The following is a 16,942-nucleotide window of genomic DNA, read 5'->3' as shown; positions in this document are numbered from 1 at the left end:
ACAAAATTCAAGAGAAATCCTCAAAATTCCACGAAAATCCCACAAAATTCCCTAAATCTTCTCAAAACCTAACCAAATTCCTGCAACATCCCACAAAATCTCCACAAATGTCCACAAAATTCAAGAAAAATCCCACAAAATTCACTGAATTTCCTCAATATACCAAAAAATTCAAGAACCATCTCACAAAATCTCAAGAAATTTCCACAAAATTCAAGAAAACTCTCACAAAGTTCTTAAAAGCCCCTCAAAATTTCAGAAAAATGCCACAAAATTCCCTAAATCTTCTCAAAACCCAACCAAATTTTTGCAACATCTCACAAAATCTCCACCAATTTCCAAAAAATTCAATAAAAATCCCTCAAAATTATTCAAGTCTCCTCCAAATCCCACAAAATTCAAGAGAAATCCTCAAAATTCCACGAAAATCCCACAAAATTCCCTAAATCTTCTCAAAACCTAACCAAATTCCTGCAACATCTCACAAAATCTCCAGCAATTTCCACAACATTTAGGAAAAATCCCTAAAAATTCTTCAAGTCTCCTCGAAATCCCACAAAAATCCCACAAAATTCCAGAACCATCTCACAAATTCTCCTCAATATCACCAAAAATTCTGGAAAAGCCCGAACAAAATTGCAGTAAAATGCCACAAAATTCCCTAAATCTTCTCAAAACATTACAAAATTCCACAGACATCTCACAAAATCTCCACCAATTTCCACAAAATCTAAGAAAATTCCCTCCAAAATCTTCAGGTCTCCTCCAAATCCCACAAAATTCTGTACAAGCCCCACACAATTCCCTAAATCTTCTCAAAACCCTACCAAATTCCTGCAACATCCCACAAATCTCCAACAATTTCCATAAAATTCCAGAAAAATCCCTCAAAATTCACTGAATTTCCTCAATATCCCACCAAATTCCAGAAACATCTCACAAAATCTCAAGAAATTTCCACAAAATTCAAGAAAACTCCCACAAAATTCTTGAAAGCCACCACAATTGTGATTCTGTGAGCAAAGACAGCCAGTGCTTTTTGGGGCTGCAAGAGCTGAGAGTGTGGCAGAGCAGTTTTGATATTCTTTTTAGAGTCCTGAAAACATTGTTCCCAAAACAATCCACAACTTTGCAAATGTGCCCGAAGAAAATGCAAAGAGAACTGGGGTGTGAAAAACAAAGAACGTTTATTTGTAGAAGAAAAGGAACAAGAATGAACTACACCACATATTTACATTGTCAGAATATTGGTAACAACAACAACAACAACAACAAACTCTAGAACCTATTTACCTAAGAACATACCTAACAAAACTATATGAAACATATTTACACAACACTACAGCAAACTCTAAAACATCTCTCTGAACACAACAAGTCTAAAACGTATATGGTATATGGCAGATGAGTGCCATCTCTGTCTGGGATGTGCCTCTGTCCTGGAAGAAAAACAAGTAGCACGGTCAGTGCAGTCAGGCATGGAGGGGTGTTCCATGTGCTGCCGGGCTGGGACACTGGCCCAGTGGGACTCTGCTGCCAGAAGGGAGCCTGGCTGGGGCTGGGGGCTGTGGCCCAGGCACTGGAACAGGGCTTGTGTGGCCCAAAGCAAGCCCAGGCCTGGCCAGGGATGGCCACCAGAATCCAGTGCATGCTAGCATGGGCTAGCGTGTCCCTGAGCAGGGAGTGCCCAGCCCAGCCCCAGCCTGGCAGCAGGGGACCCACTCTGCCCGTGGGGAGCACCTGCCTGTTCTGCTGTTGGCATCGGTCTTCATCCCAAAACCATGTCCTCCTCCTCGTCTTCTAGATCAATTTCCATCTCCTCAATATCGTCTTGCATTTCCACCTCCATTTCTTCTTCTGTCTCATCCACATCTACGTCCATCTCTTCATCTCCACTGTTCTCTCCATCCACTTCCATTCTCTCTTCACTATTCATTGGTGTATCAATCTCCATCTCCTCCTCTCTCTCTGTGGCAGACTGCAGAGGTAGCAAAATCTCCGAGTGGGGTCCCTTTCCCACACTGTCCCACGCAGCTCCAGCCCACCCCGGCAGCTGCGGGGTGTCCACCTCTGTGGAATAGTCACACCATACCTTCTTTGGAGCAAATGCCGACATCGTGCAGGGATGGAGAAGAAAATGCACACAATGGCGAGCTTTGGGGACTGCTGGGGCAATCAGGGAGCAGGCGGCAGCAAGGTGACAGGGGTAGGCTTGGAGCACGGAGAAGAGCGTTGTGACACAAGGAGCCAAGGGTTGTGTTGTGGCAGTTGCTGGATGCTGGAAGTTCTAGCTGGAGCGTGCACTGTGACATCACTGCCAGGAGCCCAGGCCCAGGCTGAAGTGGACAACAGAGACCGTAGAATGAATGACGGAATCCCTGGGTGGCTGGGCTTGGAAGGGACCCTAAAGACCACCTTGTTCCAAGCGGAGCAATCTTCCCCCAGAATATGTTGCTCAGAGCCCTGCTCCCAGCTGGCCTTGGATGTTGCCAAGGATGGAGCATCCCCAGCCTCTGTGCACAGCCTGGGCCAGTGCCCCAGCAGCCGGAGTGGAAATGAGCAGCTTCATTAGATCCAACTTCAAGCTCACTCCTGCAGTTGAAAGGCTTCTCCTCTCTGTGCCCATCTTTCCTAGAGCTGCAGGGAGGCCTCGCCAGCCCCTTCTCTTTCCAGGCTGAGCATCCCCAGCCCCACATAGACAGCAGTCCGATGCTTGGCAGTCAAGGCTAAAGGGTAGCAAATGGCTACATCAGGAAGTGGGAGATGGAAGCTTTTGGAGATGGAAGCTTTGCCTCTAAATGTAGAAAAGAAAGAAAAGTGGAGGGGGAAATGGTGGGACTCTGGCTCTGTTCTAACTGGCGAAGATTTTCTTTTCTTCTTTTCTGTCGTGCTAACCCAAGTTTTGTTGTTTGAAAGGAGGTTTGGACAAATATCTATTGTCTTCTCCATTAATAAAAAAATCCCACAAAATTCCAGTAAAATCTGACAAAATTCCCACAAAAATCCCACAAAATGGCAGAAAAATCCCATAAAATTCCCTAAATTTTTTTTAAAATCCCAAAAATTGCAGAAAAAAATCCATGAAATTTCAGAAGAAATCCACGAAATTCCTAAAGAATTCCACAAAAATTAATGAAAAATCTCATAATTCTTTAATTTTTACTTTAAATCCCACAAAATTCTAGAAAAAATGCACAAAATTCCACAAAAAACCCCAACAGAATTCCCTAAATCTCCTCAAATTCCCACAACATCCAATATAAATCCCTCAAAATTCTTGAAATCTCCTCAAAATCACACAAAATTTCAGAAAATTCCATAACATTCCTGAAAACTTTCATAAAATTCCACAAATAATGCACAAAATTCTACAAAAAAACTTCACTAAATTCTCTAAATAACCTTACATTCCCACAAAATTCCAGAAAAACTTCACAAAATTCACTAAATCTACTCAAAATCCCACCAAATTCCAGAACTATACCACAAGATCTCCTCCAGTTTCCACAGACGGCCAGAAATAACCCACAAAATTCCAGAAAAAATCCACAAAATTCCAGAAAAATCCTTCAAGGTTCCAGAAAAATCCCACTAAATTCCCCACATCTTTACAAAATCCCACAAAATTCCAGAAAAATTCCATGAAATTCCCTAAATCTCCCCAAAATTCCACAAAATTTCAGAAAAATCCCATGGTTTCCCAAATCACCTCAAAATTCCTTGAAATTTCCTAAATTTTCTCAAAATTGAATAAAATTTTTAAAAAACCTACAAAATTCTACAAGAATTCCACAAGAATATTTACATTTTCTCAAAATTCCACAAATTCCACAAAATCCCACAAAAATCCCACAAAATTCAAGAACCATCTCAAAATCTCCCCAAATTTCCACAAGATTCAAGAAAAATCCCACAAAATTCTGGAAAAGCTCCACAAAAATCTAGGAAAATCTCACAGAATTCCTTAATTCTCTTCAAAATCCCACAAAATTCCACAGAAAATGTTCAAAATTCCACAAAAAATCCACAAAATTGCAGTAAAATCTGATAAAATGACACAAAAATCCCACGTTAATTTACGAAAATCCCACAGAATTCTTCAAATTTTAATAGAATCTAGAAAAATCCAGATAAAAAATCCCACAAAATACTTTAAATTTTCTCAAAATCCCACAAAATTTTAGAAAAAATCCACAAAATTCTACAAAAAAACCACAACAAAATTCCCTAAATCACCTCTAAATCCCACAAAATCCCAGAAATCTTCCACAAATTTCCCTAAATCTCTGCAATATTCCACAAAATTCCAGAAAAAATCCACAAAATTCCACAAAAATAAAAAAAAATTCCAGAGAAATTCCAGCAACTTCCACAAAAATCCCACAAAATTTCCTACATTTTCTCAAAATCCCACATGTGATGGGTTTGCATTTCAGAAAACGAAGAGAAACACCTAAGGAAGTTGAAGGTGCTGGAGGCTGAGAGGTGTTTTTCTCCTGGCCCATAAGAGGCCATTGCTGAGAAGTGCCAGCAGTTTTGCCCATTGAAAAGTGACATCAAGCTGGGAACAGCACTTGAAGACCTAAGGCCGGCAATTTCTCTTGGCTCTCTTTGCTTTGCGCCTTTTGAAGAGGTAGCAGGGCTCCGCTTCAGCCTCCTTCCCCCCAGGCCAGCCAAGGCCCACGGGAGGGGAGCGGGGCTGGCCGCAGCTCTGCGCTTCCCGGGGAGGATGGAGACTGGCAAGTGCCAGGAGCCCCTTCTCAGAGGCTTGGTTGGGCCTTGCACAGCGGGGCTGCCGGGCCAGGCCGCTCCCTGCCTGGCCTGCACTTTGTGCCGCTGCTCAGTTTCACCACAGGCTGCCACTAAAGGCAGGGAAAGATAGCAGCTTGCAGCTTTGTGCTCAGATAATGGCCACACTCCCCACAGCAGCCATGGGAAAAAATTATGTGTGTTCCTGAATGCCAACAATTTCATCAGATTTTACTGGAATTTTGTGGGATTTTTCTGGAATTTTGTGGGATTTTGAGGAGACTTGAAGAATTTAATGAGATTTTTCTTAAATTTTGTGGAAATTTGTTGAGATTTTGTGGGATGTTTCTAGAATTTGGTAGGGTTTTGAGAAGATTTATGGAATCTTGTGGGATTATTCTGGAGATTTGTGGGATTTTGAGAAAATTTAAATAATTTTGTGGAATGCTTCTAGAATTTCATGGGATTTTTTTGGAATTTTCTGAATTTTTCTGAAATTTTGTACGATTTTGAGGAGATTTGAAGAATTTTGAGGGATTTTTCTTATATTTTGAGGGAATTGGTGGAGGTTTTGTGAGATGTTTCTGGAACTTTGTGAGATTTTAAGAAATTTTTAAGAATTCTGTTATATGTTTCTGGAATTTTGTGGGATTTTGAGGAGACTTGAAGAATTTTGTGAGACTTTTCTTAGATTTTGTGGGAATTGATGATGATTTTGCGGGATTTTTCTGGAATTTTATGGACATTTGAGGACATTTTGTGGGATGTTTCTGGATTTTCGTAGGGTTTTGAGAAGATTTAGGGAATTTTGTGGGATTTTTTCTGGAATATTCTAAGGCTTTTAAAGAATTTTGTGGGATTTTCAGGACCTGTGTGAATTTTGTGGGATTGTTCTGGAATTTTGTGGACATTTGTGAAGATTTTGTGAGATGTTTCTGGAATTTGGTAGGTTTTTGAGAACATTTAGGGAATTTTGTGGGCTTTTCCTTGAATTTTTTTGGATTTTGAGAAGACTTGAAGAATTTTGAGGGATTTTTGTTAGATTTTGTAGAAATCTGTTGAGATTTTGTGGGATGTTTCCAGAATTTGGTCAGGTTTTGAGAAAATTTAGGGAATTTTGTGGGATTTGTAAAGATTTTGTGGAATATTTCTGGAATGTTGAGGGATATTGGGAATATTTTGTAGGATGTTTCTGGAATTTGGTGGAGGTTTGGGAAGACTTAAGGATTTTGTGGGATTTTTCTGGCATTTTGTGGGGCTTTTCAAGAATTTTGAGGGATTTTGAAAAGAGTGGAAGAATTTTGAAGGATTTTTCTTAGATTTTGTGGAAATTTTTGAAGGTTTTGTGGGATGTTTCTGGAATTTTGGGGGATATTGAGAAGATTTAGGGAATTTTGTGGGATTTTCCTGGAATTCTGTGGGGCTTTTCAAAAATTTTGTGGGATTTTGAGGAGATTTAGGGAATTTTGTGGGTTTTTTCTGGAATTTCGTGGGAATTTGTGGAGATTTTGTTGTATGTTTCAGGAATTTTGTAAGATAATGAGGAGATTTATGGAATTTTGTGGGATTTTTCTTGAATTTTGTGGATATTTGAGGACATTTTGTAGGATGTTTCTGGAATTTGGTAGAATTTTGAGAAGATTTAGGGAATTTTGTGGTATGTTTCTGGAATTTTGTGATTTTTTGTGTAGATTTTGTGGGATATTGAAAAGATTTAAAGAATTTTGTGGGATTTTTCTGGAATTTTGTGGATTTTTGTGTAGATTTTGCAGGATATTTCTGGAATTTTCGTAGGGTTTTGAGAAGGTTTAGGGAATTTTTTGGGATTTTTTTCTGCAATATTCTAAGGCTTTTTAAGAATTTTGTGAGATTTTGAGGAGATTTAGGGAAATTTGTGAGATTTTTCAAGAATGATGTTGGCATTTGTGTAGATTTTGTGGGATGTTTCTGTATGTTGGTAGAGTTTTCGGAAGATTTAGGGAATTTTGTTGGATTTTCCTGGAATTTTGTGTGGATTTCAAGAATTTTGTGGGATTTGGAGGAGATTTGAAGAATTTTGAGGGACTTTTCTTAGATTTTGTGGAAATTTGTGGAGATTTTGTGAGATGTTTTAGGAATTTTGTGGACATTTATGGAGATTTTTTGCGGTTTTGAGGAGAGTTAGGGAATTTTGTAGGATTTTTCTTGAATTTTGTGGACATATGTAGAGATTTTGTGGGATGTTTCTGGATTTTCGTAGGGCTTTGAGAAGACTTAGGGAATTTTGTGGGATTTTTGCTGGAATATTCTAAGGCGTTTAAAGAATTTTGTGGGATTTTTAGGAGCTGTGGGAATTTTGTGGGATTTTTCTAGAATTTTGTGGGATTTTTATGGGATTTTGTGGGATTTTGAGGAGATTTGAAGCATTTTGAGGGATTTTTTCTGGAATATTTTAAGGCTTTTCAATAATTTTGTGGGATTTTGAGAAGATTTAGGGAATTTTGTGGGATGTTTCTGGAATTTTGTGGGATTTTTATGGGATTTTGTGGGATTTTGAGGAGACTTGAAAAATTTTGAGGGTTTTTGCTTAGATTTTGTGAACATTTGTGGAGTTTATGTGGGATGTTGCTGGAATTTGGTAGAGTTTTGAGAAGATTTAGGGAATTTTGTGGGATATTTCTGGAATTTTGTGGGATTTTATGGGATTTTGTGGGATTTTGAGGAGAGATGAAGAATTTTGAGGGATATTTCTGGAATTTTGTGGATTTTTGGTAGATTTTGCAGGATGTTTCTGGAATTTGGTAGCGTTTTGTGATAGATTGGCATTGAAGAAAACAAAGAGAAACACCTAAGGAAGTTAAAAGCGCTGGTGGCTGATGGGAGTTTTTCTCCTAGCCAACAGCTGGCCATTTCTAAGAATTGACAGCAGTTTTAACCATTGAATAGTGAGATCAACCTGTGAACAGCACCTTAAGCCCTAAGGCTGGGAATTTCTTTGTCTCTTTGTTTCCTGGCTGTGAAAGGTAACTCAGCTCCAGCTGGCTTCCCGTCCCTGGCCCAGCCCATGCGGCCCGGGCAGGGACCGGGCTGGGCCTGCCGCAGCTCCCGGCCGGGAGATGGGGCCTGCGGGGCTTGCCCTGGGCTCTGGTCAGGCCAGGCCGGTCCCTGGCTCGGCTGCAGTTTTTGCTGGGACTGAATTCACCACAGACTGCCGAGGAAAGAAAGAAAAAGCTCTTGACCTGTGGCGGGCTGAGACAGTGGCCGCACTCTCCAGAGCAGCCATGAAGAATCTTCCATCGCAGACAGCTCCAGCCGCTGCTCCGGCAGAGATCACAGAACCATCTACAAAGCCTGGGCAAGATTTTAACCTTTTCATTACACAGATGAGACTTGCAGATTAATCCTTTTACCCAGAGAGAAAAAAAGAGAGTAATCAACATGTAAAGAGACTTTATAAACTATTAGAGACAGTAAAGAAAAGAATTAAGCTTCAGAAGAGGTGGAGAATAAGGAGATGCTTTAATTAAGCTGAATTATTTTTCTGTTAAAGCTATGGAGATGGACAATAAGGTCTTGAAAAAACTCCTTTAATTCATGACAGAGTATATTGGGCAGGAATGGAGTGTTCAAAGTGTGGATTTTGAGCAAAAGGTGGAGTAATTGTGATACAGTGAGGTGCTTTAACAGAGTGGGGAGAAGTAATAGTTGCAGATTTGGGGCCACTGTAGAGGCAGAGAAAACTTCTGTTTCCAGGGAAGCTCACAGAGACAGGTGAAGAGAACTTTTGCCTTTGAATAACTCATCCTTAAAAATGACATCCCTAGACTCATTGACCCATACACACCTCAAAGTGATGTGAAATGAGAGGAGTGGACTGATGACAGATTTTTTTCTGGGCAGCTGGTATCAGAGAAATAGAAAGCTATAACAGAAATGGTTTTCTTGTGAGAAACTCCAGAGATTAGCAGAAGAAGACTTCTGTTACTATACAAAGACTGATGAAAAGACTCTAGCAGGAATTGGGACTGTTTTAAACACCAAAGTTCCAAAGCTTTTTGTCTCAATGTTGTCATGGGAACAAGAGAATGGTTGGGTAGCAGGGGATAAAAAGGTTTTCTGGAGGTTTATTCTGGTGTTCTTATTCTTGTAGTTTTGTTAATAAACTTTATTTTTTCCTTTTAAGTTTTAAACCTGTTTTGCTCTTGTTCTAATCCATATCTCACAGCAAGAAATAAGTGAGTTTTCTAGTAATTTTTTAGTTACTGCTTTAAAACCACGACACTTACTCTATTCCTTTTAAATTTTAAGCATCTTTTCCCCTTCTCATAATCCACATCTCTCAGCAAGAAATGAATAAGTTTTCCAGTGATTTTTTAACTAATGCTTTAAAACCACGACAGGTGTAAGAGGGAGAAGGAAATTGGGGCTCTCACTGCTGTGGTGTTTGATATATTGACATTTAAAAAAAAGAGAAACAGCTATGGAAGTTAAGGTTGCTGGAGGCTGATGGGAGGTTTTCCTCCTGGCCACTAACTGGCCATTTCTGAGAACTGACAGTAGTTTTAACCATTGAAGAGTGACATCAACCTGTGAACACCACCCTTTAAACCTTAATCCCAGGAATTCCTCTTTCTCTTTGGTTTCTGGCTTTTGAAGAGGTCACAGGACTCCGGTTCATCCTCCTCCCCCCCAGGCCGGACAAGGGCACAGGGGGAGCCGGGCTGGCCAGAGTTCTGCGGTTCCCGGCGGGGGATGGAGACTGTGAAGTGACAGGAGCCCCTTCCCAGAGGGAAGTACTCCCATCTGTACTACTGGACTGCCCTGACTATCAATCTTTGACTTCTTCAAAGGGTCATTGCTAAACAAAACCTTGGTTTTGCCTGCTGACATTGCTGGTCAGGCGGTGTCCTGGGAGATGCTCTTGATGGTTTCCTCTTTTCCTGGGCATGGCACTAGAGGAGGTCCAGACCCAGGTGATGCCACTGAAGGAAATGTGCCCTCATCCCAGGGACAATCAACATGGACTCCCCCAGCCCCTCAGTGCCCCGCTGCTCGTCACAGCAGCCCCTGCCTGGCTCCTGCTACCCACATTCTGGTCAGTCCTGCCTGCTCCTGGACATGGGGCTCAGCCAGGGCTGGTGCTGTGTGGGCTTTGCTGGTTGTACCAGCTGGACACGTGAGTGAGATCTCCATCTCTTTATTGGAGCAGAAGAGCTGTGCTGGGCCCTGCCCTGGCAGGAGGGACCCACCTTCAGCCCAGGCCACAGAGCAGGGTGGGTCCCTTCTGGACACAGGGCCTTGCTTTGGGTGGTGGCAGCATCTGCACAGCAGCAAGCTGGTAATGCAGCTGTGACAGGGACATTGGGCATGGGCATGGAGATGTGAAATGTGTGGTGCAGGTGTCCCTGAGGGAGGTGTTTGGCCTTTCTTGTGAAGCTGCAGAGGGGCACCTATTGAGAGAGGAGATGGCTGAGGTCCCAGCTGCAGCTGGCACAGGGACCCTCCTGCACAGCGGGAGATTCTCACTGTGCTCAAAGATTCCCTCTGAACACTAAGAGGGGAGCTTGTCAAAAGTCCTGAAAAATATCTGGGAAAAGGTCTTAGGTTAGTTGCTGAGACGAGGTACAAATCTCCAGCGGGAAAAGAGCCTCTCCAGTAGGCTGGGTGTTTTGGGGTGTCTTAGTTCTTCCTAGAATAAAGATTACCAATTGAATGCAATTTCAGTTTTTATTCTAGAAGTGTAAAAATGTTCCAAGTTTTTCTGAATTCTAAAACTACCTTGAAAAGCCCTGAACTGCTATGGAAATGGAAAAGAAATGTTTGTAGATTTCTTTCTACAAAAAATATTTCTAAATATTTCTAAAAATTTCAAATTTCTAAAAATGAAAAGCAAAGACAAAATGAGGTCACCTTTTCAGAATTCTAAAACCCCTTTGAAAAAACATAAACAACTATGGAAACTGTGAAAGAATCATTTGGGGATTACTTTCTACCAATAATAATTCTAAAGAGTTCTAAAAATTTCTAATTTCTACAAATGAAAAACAAAGACAACATGGTGCCTCATGCCCGGCTGCTGCCTGTCCAGCCAAGGCTGTGGCCAGCCAAGCAGCTGTGCCAGTGCTGGTGGTACCAGCCAGAGCCCAGAGCAGAAGCCCAAAGGTGTTGCTCAAGCCCTTCCCTGGCAGGAGGGGCCCACATTCAGGCCTGGCCAGGCACCAGGGCCAGCACCTGCAGGGACAGAGGGTCCTGTTCTGGGTGGTGGCGGCACAGCAATAAGCTGATAATGCAGCTGTGGCAGGGACAACGGACACTGGTTTGGTGATGGAGGAAGACGGGTGCAGGTCTCCCAGACTAACGTGTTTGGCAGGACATCTGGAGGTGCAGAGGCGCTCCTGTGGAGAGAGGAGGTGGCTGAGGCCCCCAGCTGCCGCTGGCACGCAGGGACCCTCCTGCACAGCAGGGCCCAGAGCGGCCAAGGCTCCCCAGCATGGCTGGAGCTGCTGGCAGAGTTTGGCCCAGCTGGACAGCTGCCCCTCAAGGCCCCGGTGAGCAGGGGATGGCTCTGGGCAGGGTCCCTGGCCAGGAGCAGGCCCCAGAGCACCTCTGCCTTTCAAGGGCAATCTCGTCCCCACTCTTTCTCCTGCCCACCTTGCTTTGCCTCTGCCCCGCTGCTCCTGGGGCTGCTCTTGGCCAGGCAGCCTCAGTGGGAGCCAGCACTGGCTGCAGCCCCAGCGGGCTCCCCAGGACAAGGCCCAGCAATTAAGAGGCCAATGAAAGCCCTGGGCAGCAGCAGAACTCTCAGGAGAGTTATTTGGACAACCACTGACTATCTACAGGTCCACAGCAGACTCACTGGGAATGTTTCTATTCTACAATAGACTTTCAAAAGAAGCTGTTTGAGGGAAAGATGAACAAAACACTCACTGTTTTCTCTTCCAGCAATACCAGATTCCAGCACCATATAAAACGAATAAATGCACCAAACAAATCAGGCCTGCCATTACTTCTGGCCAAAAGCGTGTTCCCTGACAGAAACCTCTTCCGATGCCCTTCTGGGAATTGGGAACACATGTTGTGGTGCCAGCTGCATCTGTGGGAGCAATGGGCAGTGAGAGCCCGTGCTGTGCTGCGCTGCTGAGCTGGCAGCATGGTGGGTATGTCCAGGATGTTCTCTGTTTCCCCCAGAGCTGGGGCCTGCAGGCACCTTGTTGGCCCTTGGCACAGGCTGTGCCCCCCAACAAAGCCCAGAAGGCTGAGAGCGGAGCCCGGGGGCAGCACAGCTGCTTGGACAGTGGCTCCTTCCAGGGACACGGGCCAAACCCATCCCTGAGCAGCCACTGCCACCCCTGACGCTCCCTTCTCCATGACATCTCCCCCAGCCCAAGGGGACAGAGCCAGGCCCTGTCAGGGGCCAGTGCAGCCCCTGCCCAGTTGGGAGCCAGGGCTGGCTGTGGCCCTGGGCTCGTGGCAGGGCTCCCGCTCGGGGCTGCTCCTGTGCCTTGAGCCTCTGGGCGCTCATGGCTACCTCTGGGAGCAGCTGCAGTCGGATAGATGTTGGTGCATAAGTCCCATTTCCCAGGAGCTGGAAATGAGCTCCAGAGGCCTGGAAGCCGAGGTGCCTCCAGCTTTGGCTGCTGCTGGGTCATGCAAGGGCCAGCCCTAGGGGAAGAGCTGCTGGCGCACAGCCCCACCAAGGGCTGAGCCCAGCACAGCAATTACCTCCTGTGTCTGGGCCTGTGCCTGGCATCGCCTTCTTTCCTGCCAATGAGCCAGTGCTTCCTCTGGGAAACGTCTCCACCTGCATGGTCTTTTGGTCCATCCCTTGAGAAAGGAAGAGACACAGCTGAATCAGATGGAAAAGTTCTTAATTTGGGTGCTGGCATTTTCAGGACCTCATGCTTGTCAAATACGGGGATAAGGTTCAAAAAATGCCTTGGCTTTTGGGCCAGGGCCAGGGCCCTCCCTCCTCCAAAAAGCTGCCAATACTGAGCAGTAGTGAGGAGATCATGCAGGGCGAGGGCACACACGTGCACGGCTCTGTCCTGACACCTGCAGCGATGCTGCCCTGGCTGAGCTTTGGGCTCTGAGCTGGCAGCTCTCCCAGGGGGAAAGGCCTTCACCTACCTCGCCATCTCCCAGAGCCTCAGTCCTGGATGTGGGTTGGGAAGCCAGATCACCTTCAGCAAGAGGCTTGGCTGCAAGGAAAGGTAGGACAGAAGAGCTCCCGTGGATCTGTAAGAGATCCTCAGGCTCTCTGGGGCTGGCAAAGGAGCTGTGCAAGGCACAGCCCAGGAGCACAGCCCTGGGCCCAGCCCCTTCCCTCTCTGCTCCTCTCCGTGGCTGCACAGAGCACATGGAAGGAGACATTGGCATTGCACACAGGTAGAAGATTGACAGCTAAATGTTCCTTCCTCCCACTGACAGCAATGCTGTGGGATCACTCAGGGCTCCAGAAGGGAGCAGGGCAAGCCTTCCAGAATCCTTCAGCCCTGAGATTATGTTAAGGGATATGGCACATGAGTGAGCTCTTGCCACCTTGACATTATTCCATCAGGAAAAGCACATTGAGAACTTGCTTCCAACATTCTCCAAGACTTTCCAGCTGTCATCTAGCAGGGCCTCCAGATAATCCATGTCCTGATTCCAGTCTAGAAGCCAGTACAGATCAGAACCACCTCCATGGTGCGCTGGGATCCATTTCTGCTTTAGGGAACTGGGCACTGCAAGGAGTTTGAGTTAGATCGTGAGTACCAGATGTCAATGGACATGGCCAAAGCTGCAGAGGGGCCTGGGGAGCTCTGGGCTGGATCCTGGACACTCTCCACCCTCTTTGCAGTCCCTGTGCAACATCCCAGGGGAGGTGGGAGGGCCAGAGCAAGGGTCCTGTGGGTTCTCTCAGACAAAACTCCCTCCCTTCCGCCCCCTCTACCCATTCCCCACCATGGGTACCCCTTTTCAGTCCCTGTCAGGTTTTGGGACGTGTCTCCCATGGAGGGACCTCAGCAGGACTGCTCAGTAGCAGAGTGCCTTGAGCCTGCTGGGGATAATTCCTCTGGGCTGTGCCGGTCTTGTCCAGGCTGTGCCTGCACTGCCAAGCAGCAGAGATGGCAGCTCAAGCCTCAGCAGGGCTCAGGCCCAGAGGCACAGCAATTACCTCCTGGGACTGTGCCTGGCATGGCCTCCCTTCCTGCAGCAGAGGCTGCCCATGGGCCACTGCTTCCTCTGGGAAATGCTGCCTTCAGCACAGCTGCTCTGTCCACTTCTGCAGAAAGGGGCAGCTGGATCAGATGGAACCATTCCCCACTGGGGAAACTTCAGGAGGCAATGCTTGTCAAAGGCATGGTTAAGAATCAGGAATCCCTGAAAATTTTTTGGCATTGGCCAAGGCCTAACCTCATCAAAACAGCTGCCCTTTCTGATCTACCTGGGGACCGAGAAATTGCAGGGGATCTCAGTGTGAGCATGACCCTTGCTGCACTTTGGGCTCCCTGCCTGCTGATGCCAAATGCCTTCCTGCAGAGGCTGGGGAGAAGCAGCAGCCAGGCCAGGTTGGGAAACAGCCCTGCAGGCCAGGAAAGCAACAGTGTGGCAGCGAGGCTGCCATGGATCCGCTTGCTGCTATGCAAAGAAAGCCCCTGGCTGCTGAGTCAAAGAAGGCTGAGGGGCATGGACCCACCTTGTCCTCCCTGCAGCATTTTCTTTAGCATTTGCCTCATGGGTTTCAATGGCACATGGGGTTTCTGGTGTCCTGTAGCTTTGTTCTTTCCACTTGGAGCACCTTAAGAGAAAATAGTTCCCCTTTGCAGGAATGGATCCCAGAAAACCAGTGCTCAGCCTGTGGGGTCAGGAGGGACACACCACTCACCCCTGCAATGGGAGCCAGGCTTGCGTACAGTTACCAACCCAGGAGCTGGGAAAGTCCTCCCTGCAGACACACCTGTAACTCAACAGCCACAGAAGCTTCTGTCATCTCTGCTCATCTGCACAGGCAGCACTGAGCCATGGGAGAAGTGAGGGGATAGCGCAGGGCGAGGGCACACACGTGCATGGCTCTGTCCTGGCACCTGCAGCGATGCTGCCCTGGCTGAGCTTTGGGCTCTGAGCTGGCAGCTCTCCCAGGGGGAAAGGCCTTCACCTACCCTCACCATCTCCCAGAGCCTCAGTCCTGGATGTGGGTTGGGAAGCCAGATCACCTTCAGCAAGAGGCTTGGCTGCAAGAAAAGGTAGGACAGAAGAGCTCCCGTGGATCTGTAAGAGATCCTCAGGCTCTCTGGGGCTGGCAAAGGAGCTGCGCAAGGCAAAGCCCAGGGGCACAGCCCTGGGCCCAGCCCTTTCCCTCTCTGCTCCTCTCCATGGCTGCACAGAGCACATGGAAGGAGACACTGGCATTGCACATGGGAAAAAGATTGACAGCTAAATGCTCCTTCCTCCCACTGACAGCAATGCTGTGGGATCACTCAGGGCTCCAGAAGGGAGCAGGGAAAAATTTCCAGGATCCTTTAACCCTCACGCGTCCTTAACGCAAACGACACATAAGTGAGCACTTCTCACCTTGACAGATTATTCTGTCAGTACAAGTGGCAATTCAGAACTTACCTCCAGCATTCTCTGAGATTTTCAAAGTCTCATTCACCAGCGATCCCAAATAATGCAAGTCATGATCCCAATCTAGAAGGGAGCACAGATCAGAACCATGGCCATGGTGCGCTGGGATCCCCTTCTGCCTTAGGGAACTGGTCACTGCAAAGGGTTTGGGTAAGGCTGTGGGAGCCAGATGTCAATGGACATGGCCAACGCTGCAGAGGGGCCTGAGGAGCTCTGGTCACTCTCCACCCTCTTTGCAGGCCCTGTGCAACATCCCTGGAGAGGCAGCAGGACCTGCCCAGGGCCACTGGGGACTCTCTCCCTCCCACAGAAGAAACCCTCCCTAAAGCCCCGTGGAAAACCATCCCCAACTCTTCCCAGGGAGAAGGAAGTGCTGTCCCAGGAAAGGGAAGCCAGGCCGCAGGCTCACCTGTTCCCTGTGCTCACTGCGGAGCAGCCTGGGCAGCCCTGTCAGGCAGGGCCACTGCCAGGAGGAGCAGGAGGAGAAGGCGCAGAGCAAAGGCCATGGTGCCTTGCCCTCTGCCAGTCCTGCAGCTCTTGCTGCCACCACTGTCCTGACACCGCTGTCCCAATGTCAGCACCTCTGCTGCCACCACCGCTGCTGCCGCAACAGTCGTGGTCAAGGACTGACTGCTCGGTCCTCGTGGTGCTGTGCAACCACAGGGCTCTGGGACCTCTGTGACCTCAGAGCCTGCTGTGACCTCATGGCCAGGGTGGAATTGTGTGGGGAATGGGAACTGCCTTCTTCACTAGGGAGCTCATCCTGCCCAGCAGCTCTGTCCAAGGGCTATGACAAGGTCCCAGCCCAGCTGATCTCACAGGCTGAAGGATGAAGGGATGGAGAGCAGCCCTGCTGAGAAGGACTTGTGGCTGCTGCAAGGAGAGAGGCTGGACATGAGCCAGCCATGTGCCTCCAAAGGAGGCTGCCCAGCAGCTTGAAGGAGGTGATTCCACCACCCCTCTGCTCTGGTGTAAGCCCACCTGGAGTACTGCATCCACGTCTGGGTGCCCAGCACAGAAAGGACATGGTCCTGTTGGAGCTAGTCCAGAGGAGGGACAAAATGCTCTGAGGGCTGGAGCCCCTCTGCTTTGGGGACAGGCTGGGATAGCTGGGGGTGTTCAGCCTGGAAGAGGGAAGGCTCCACGCAGACCTGATTGCTACCTTTCAGTACTTTAAGGGGGCTTGTCAAAAAGACAGCACAGATGTTGCTATATTTTATATATTAGTAAAGGCCTGTATGCACAAACCAGCCTTTGAAATAAGTCGTGATATTAAGGGCTAAAATCCTTGAAACCTTCATGCAGAAGAGAGAGTAGAGCAAAACAATATCCTTGTGTGTAGGAGAAAAAAAGTAAACTGTGTGTGTTAGCCAATAGTAGCTTACTCTGCCTGTGGACCCCGTAAAACCCTATAAAAAAGTGTGCTAAAGATAGAAATAAACGGCATTCACAATTACTTCTGTGAAGACTGGTGAATAGCTGGCGGTCTCTCAATACACAGAATTTTTGGTAGGGCCTGTTGTGACAAGACTGAGGGGAATGTTTTCAATCTAAAAGACAGTAGATTCAGACTAGACATAATGAAGATGATTTTTACACTGTGAGT

At 46.7% G+C, this 16,942-nt stretch overlaps 1 protein-coding gene and 1 long non-coding RNA gene across 2 annotated transcripts in view; both read right to left on the bottom strand.

Moving 5' to 3' along the window:
• The window catches only part of LOC147650762 (receptor expression-enhancing protein 3-like), a 28,551-nt gene extending 26,276 nt beyond the window's left edge, over positions 1-2,275 (bottom strand). The window contains exons 1-2 of the mRNA XM_086848859.1: positions 2,093-2,275; positions 1,745-1,978 (exon numbers count right to left, since the gene is read on the bottom strand). Of these exons, the coding sequence (XP_086704985.1) occupies positions 1,745-1,762 (18 nt within the window). The 5' untranslated portion in view covers positions 1,763-1,978; positions 2,093-2,275. The remainder of the gene's footprint in view (positions 1-1,744; positions 1,979-2,092) is intronic.
• An 8,161-nt stretch (positions 2,276-10,436) lies between these two features.
• On the bottom strand, positions 10,437-15,970 carry LOC147650761 (uncharacterized). Its single transcript, XR_015275782.1, has 10 exons — positions 15,746-15,970; positions 15,328-15,399; positions 14,871-14,942; positions 14,597-14,668; positions 14,408-14,509; positions 13,267-13,451; positions 12,856-12,926; positions 12,451-12,552; positions 11,656-11,821; positions 10,437-11,123 (listed from the first exon to the last, which is right to left on the bottom strand). It is a non-coding gene; the product is annotated as an uncharacterized LOC147650761 (long non-coding RNA).
• Between the last annotated feature and the right edge of the window lie 972 nt (positions 15,971-16,942).

The sequence above is a fragment of the Cyanistes caeruleus genome, chromosome 13 (genome assembly GCF_971803275.1).
Source record: "Cyanistes caeruleus chromosome 13, bCyaCae1.hap1.1, whole genome shotgun sequence".
Lineage (NCBI taxonomy): Eukaryota > Metazoa > Chordata > Aves > Passeriformes > Paridae > Cyanistes > Cyanistes caeruleus.
The sequence above is the reverse complement of the archived record's forward strand: the minus strand, read 5'-3'. Positions and strand labels throughout refer to the sequence as shown.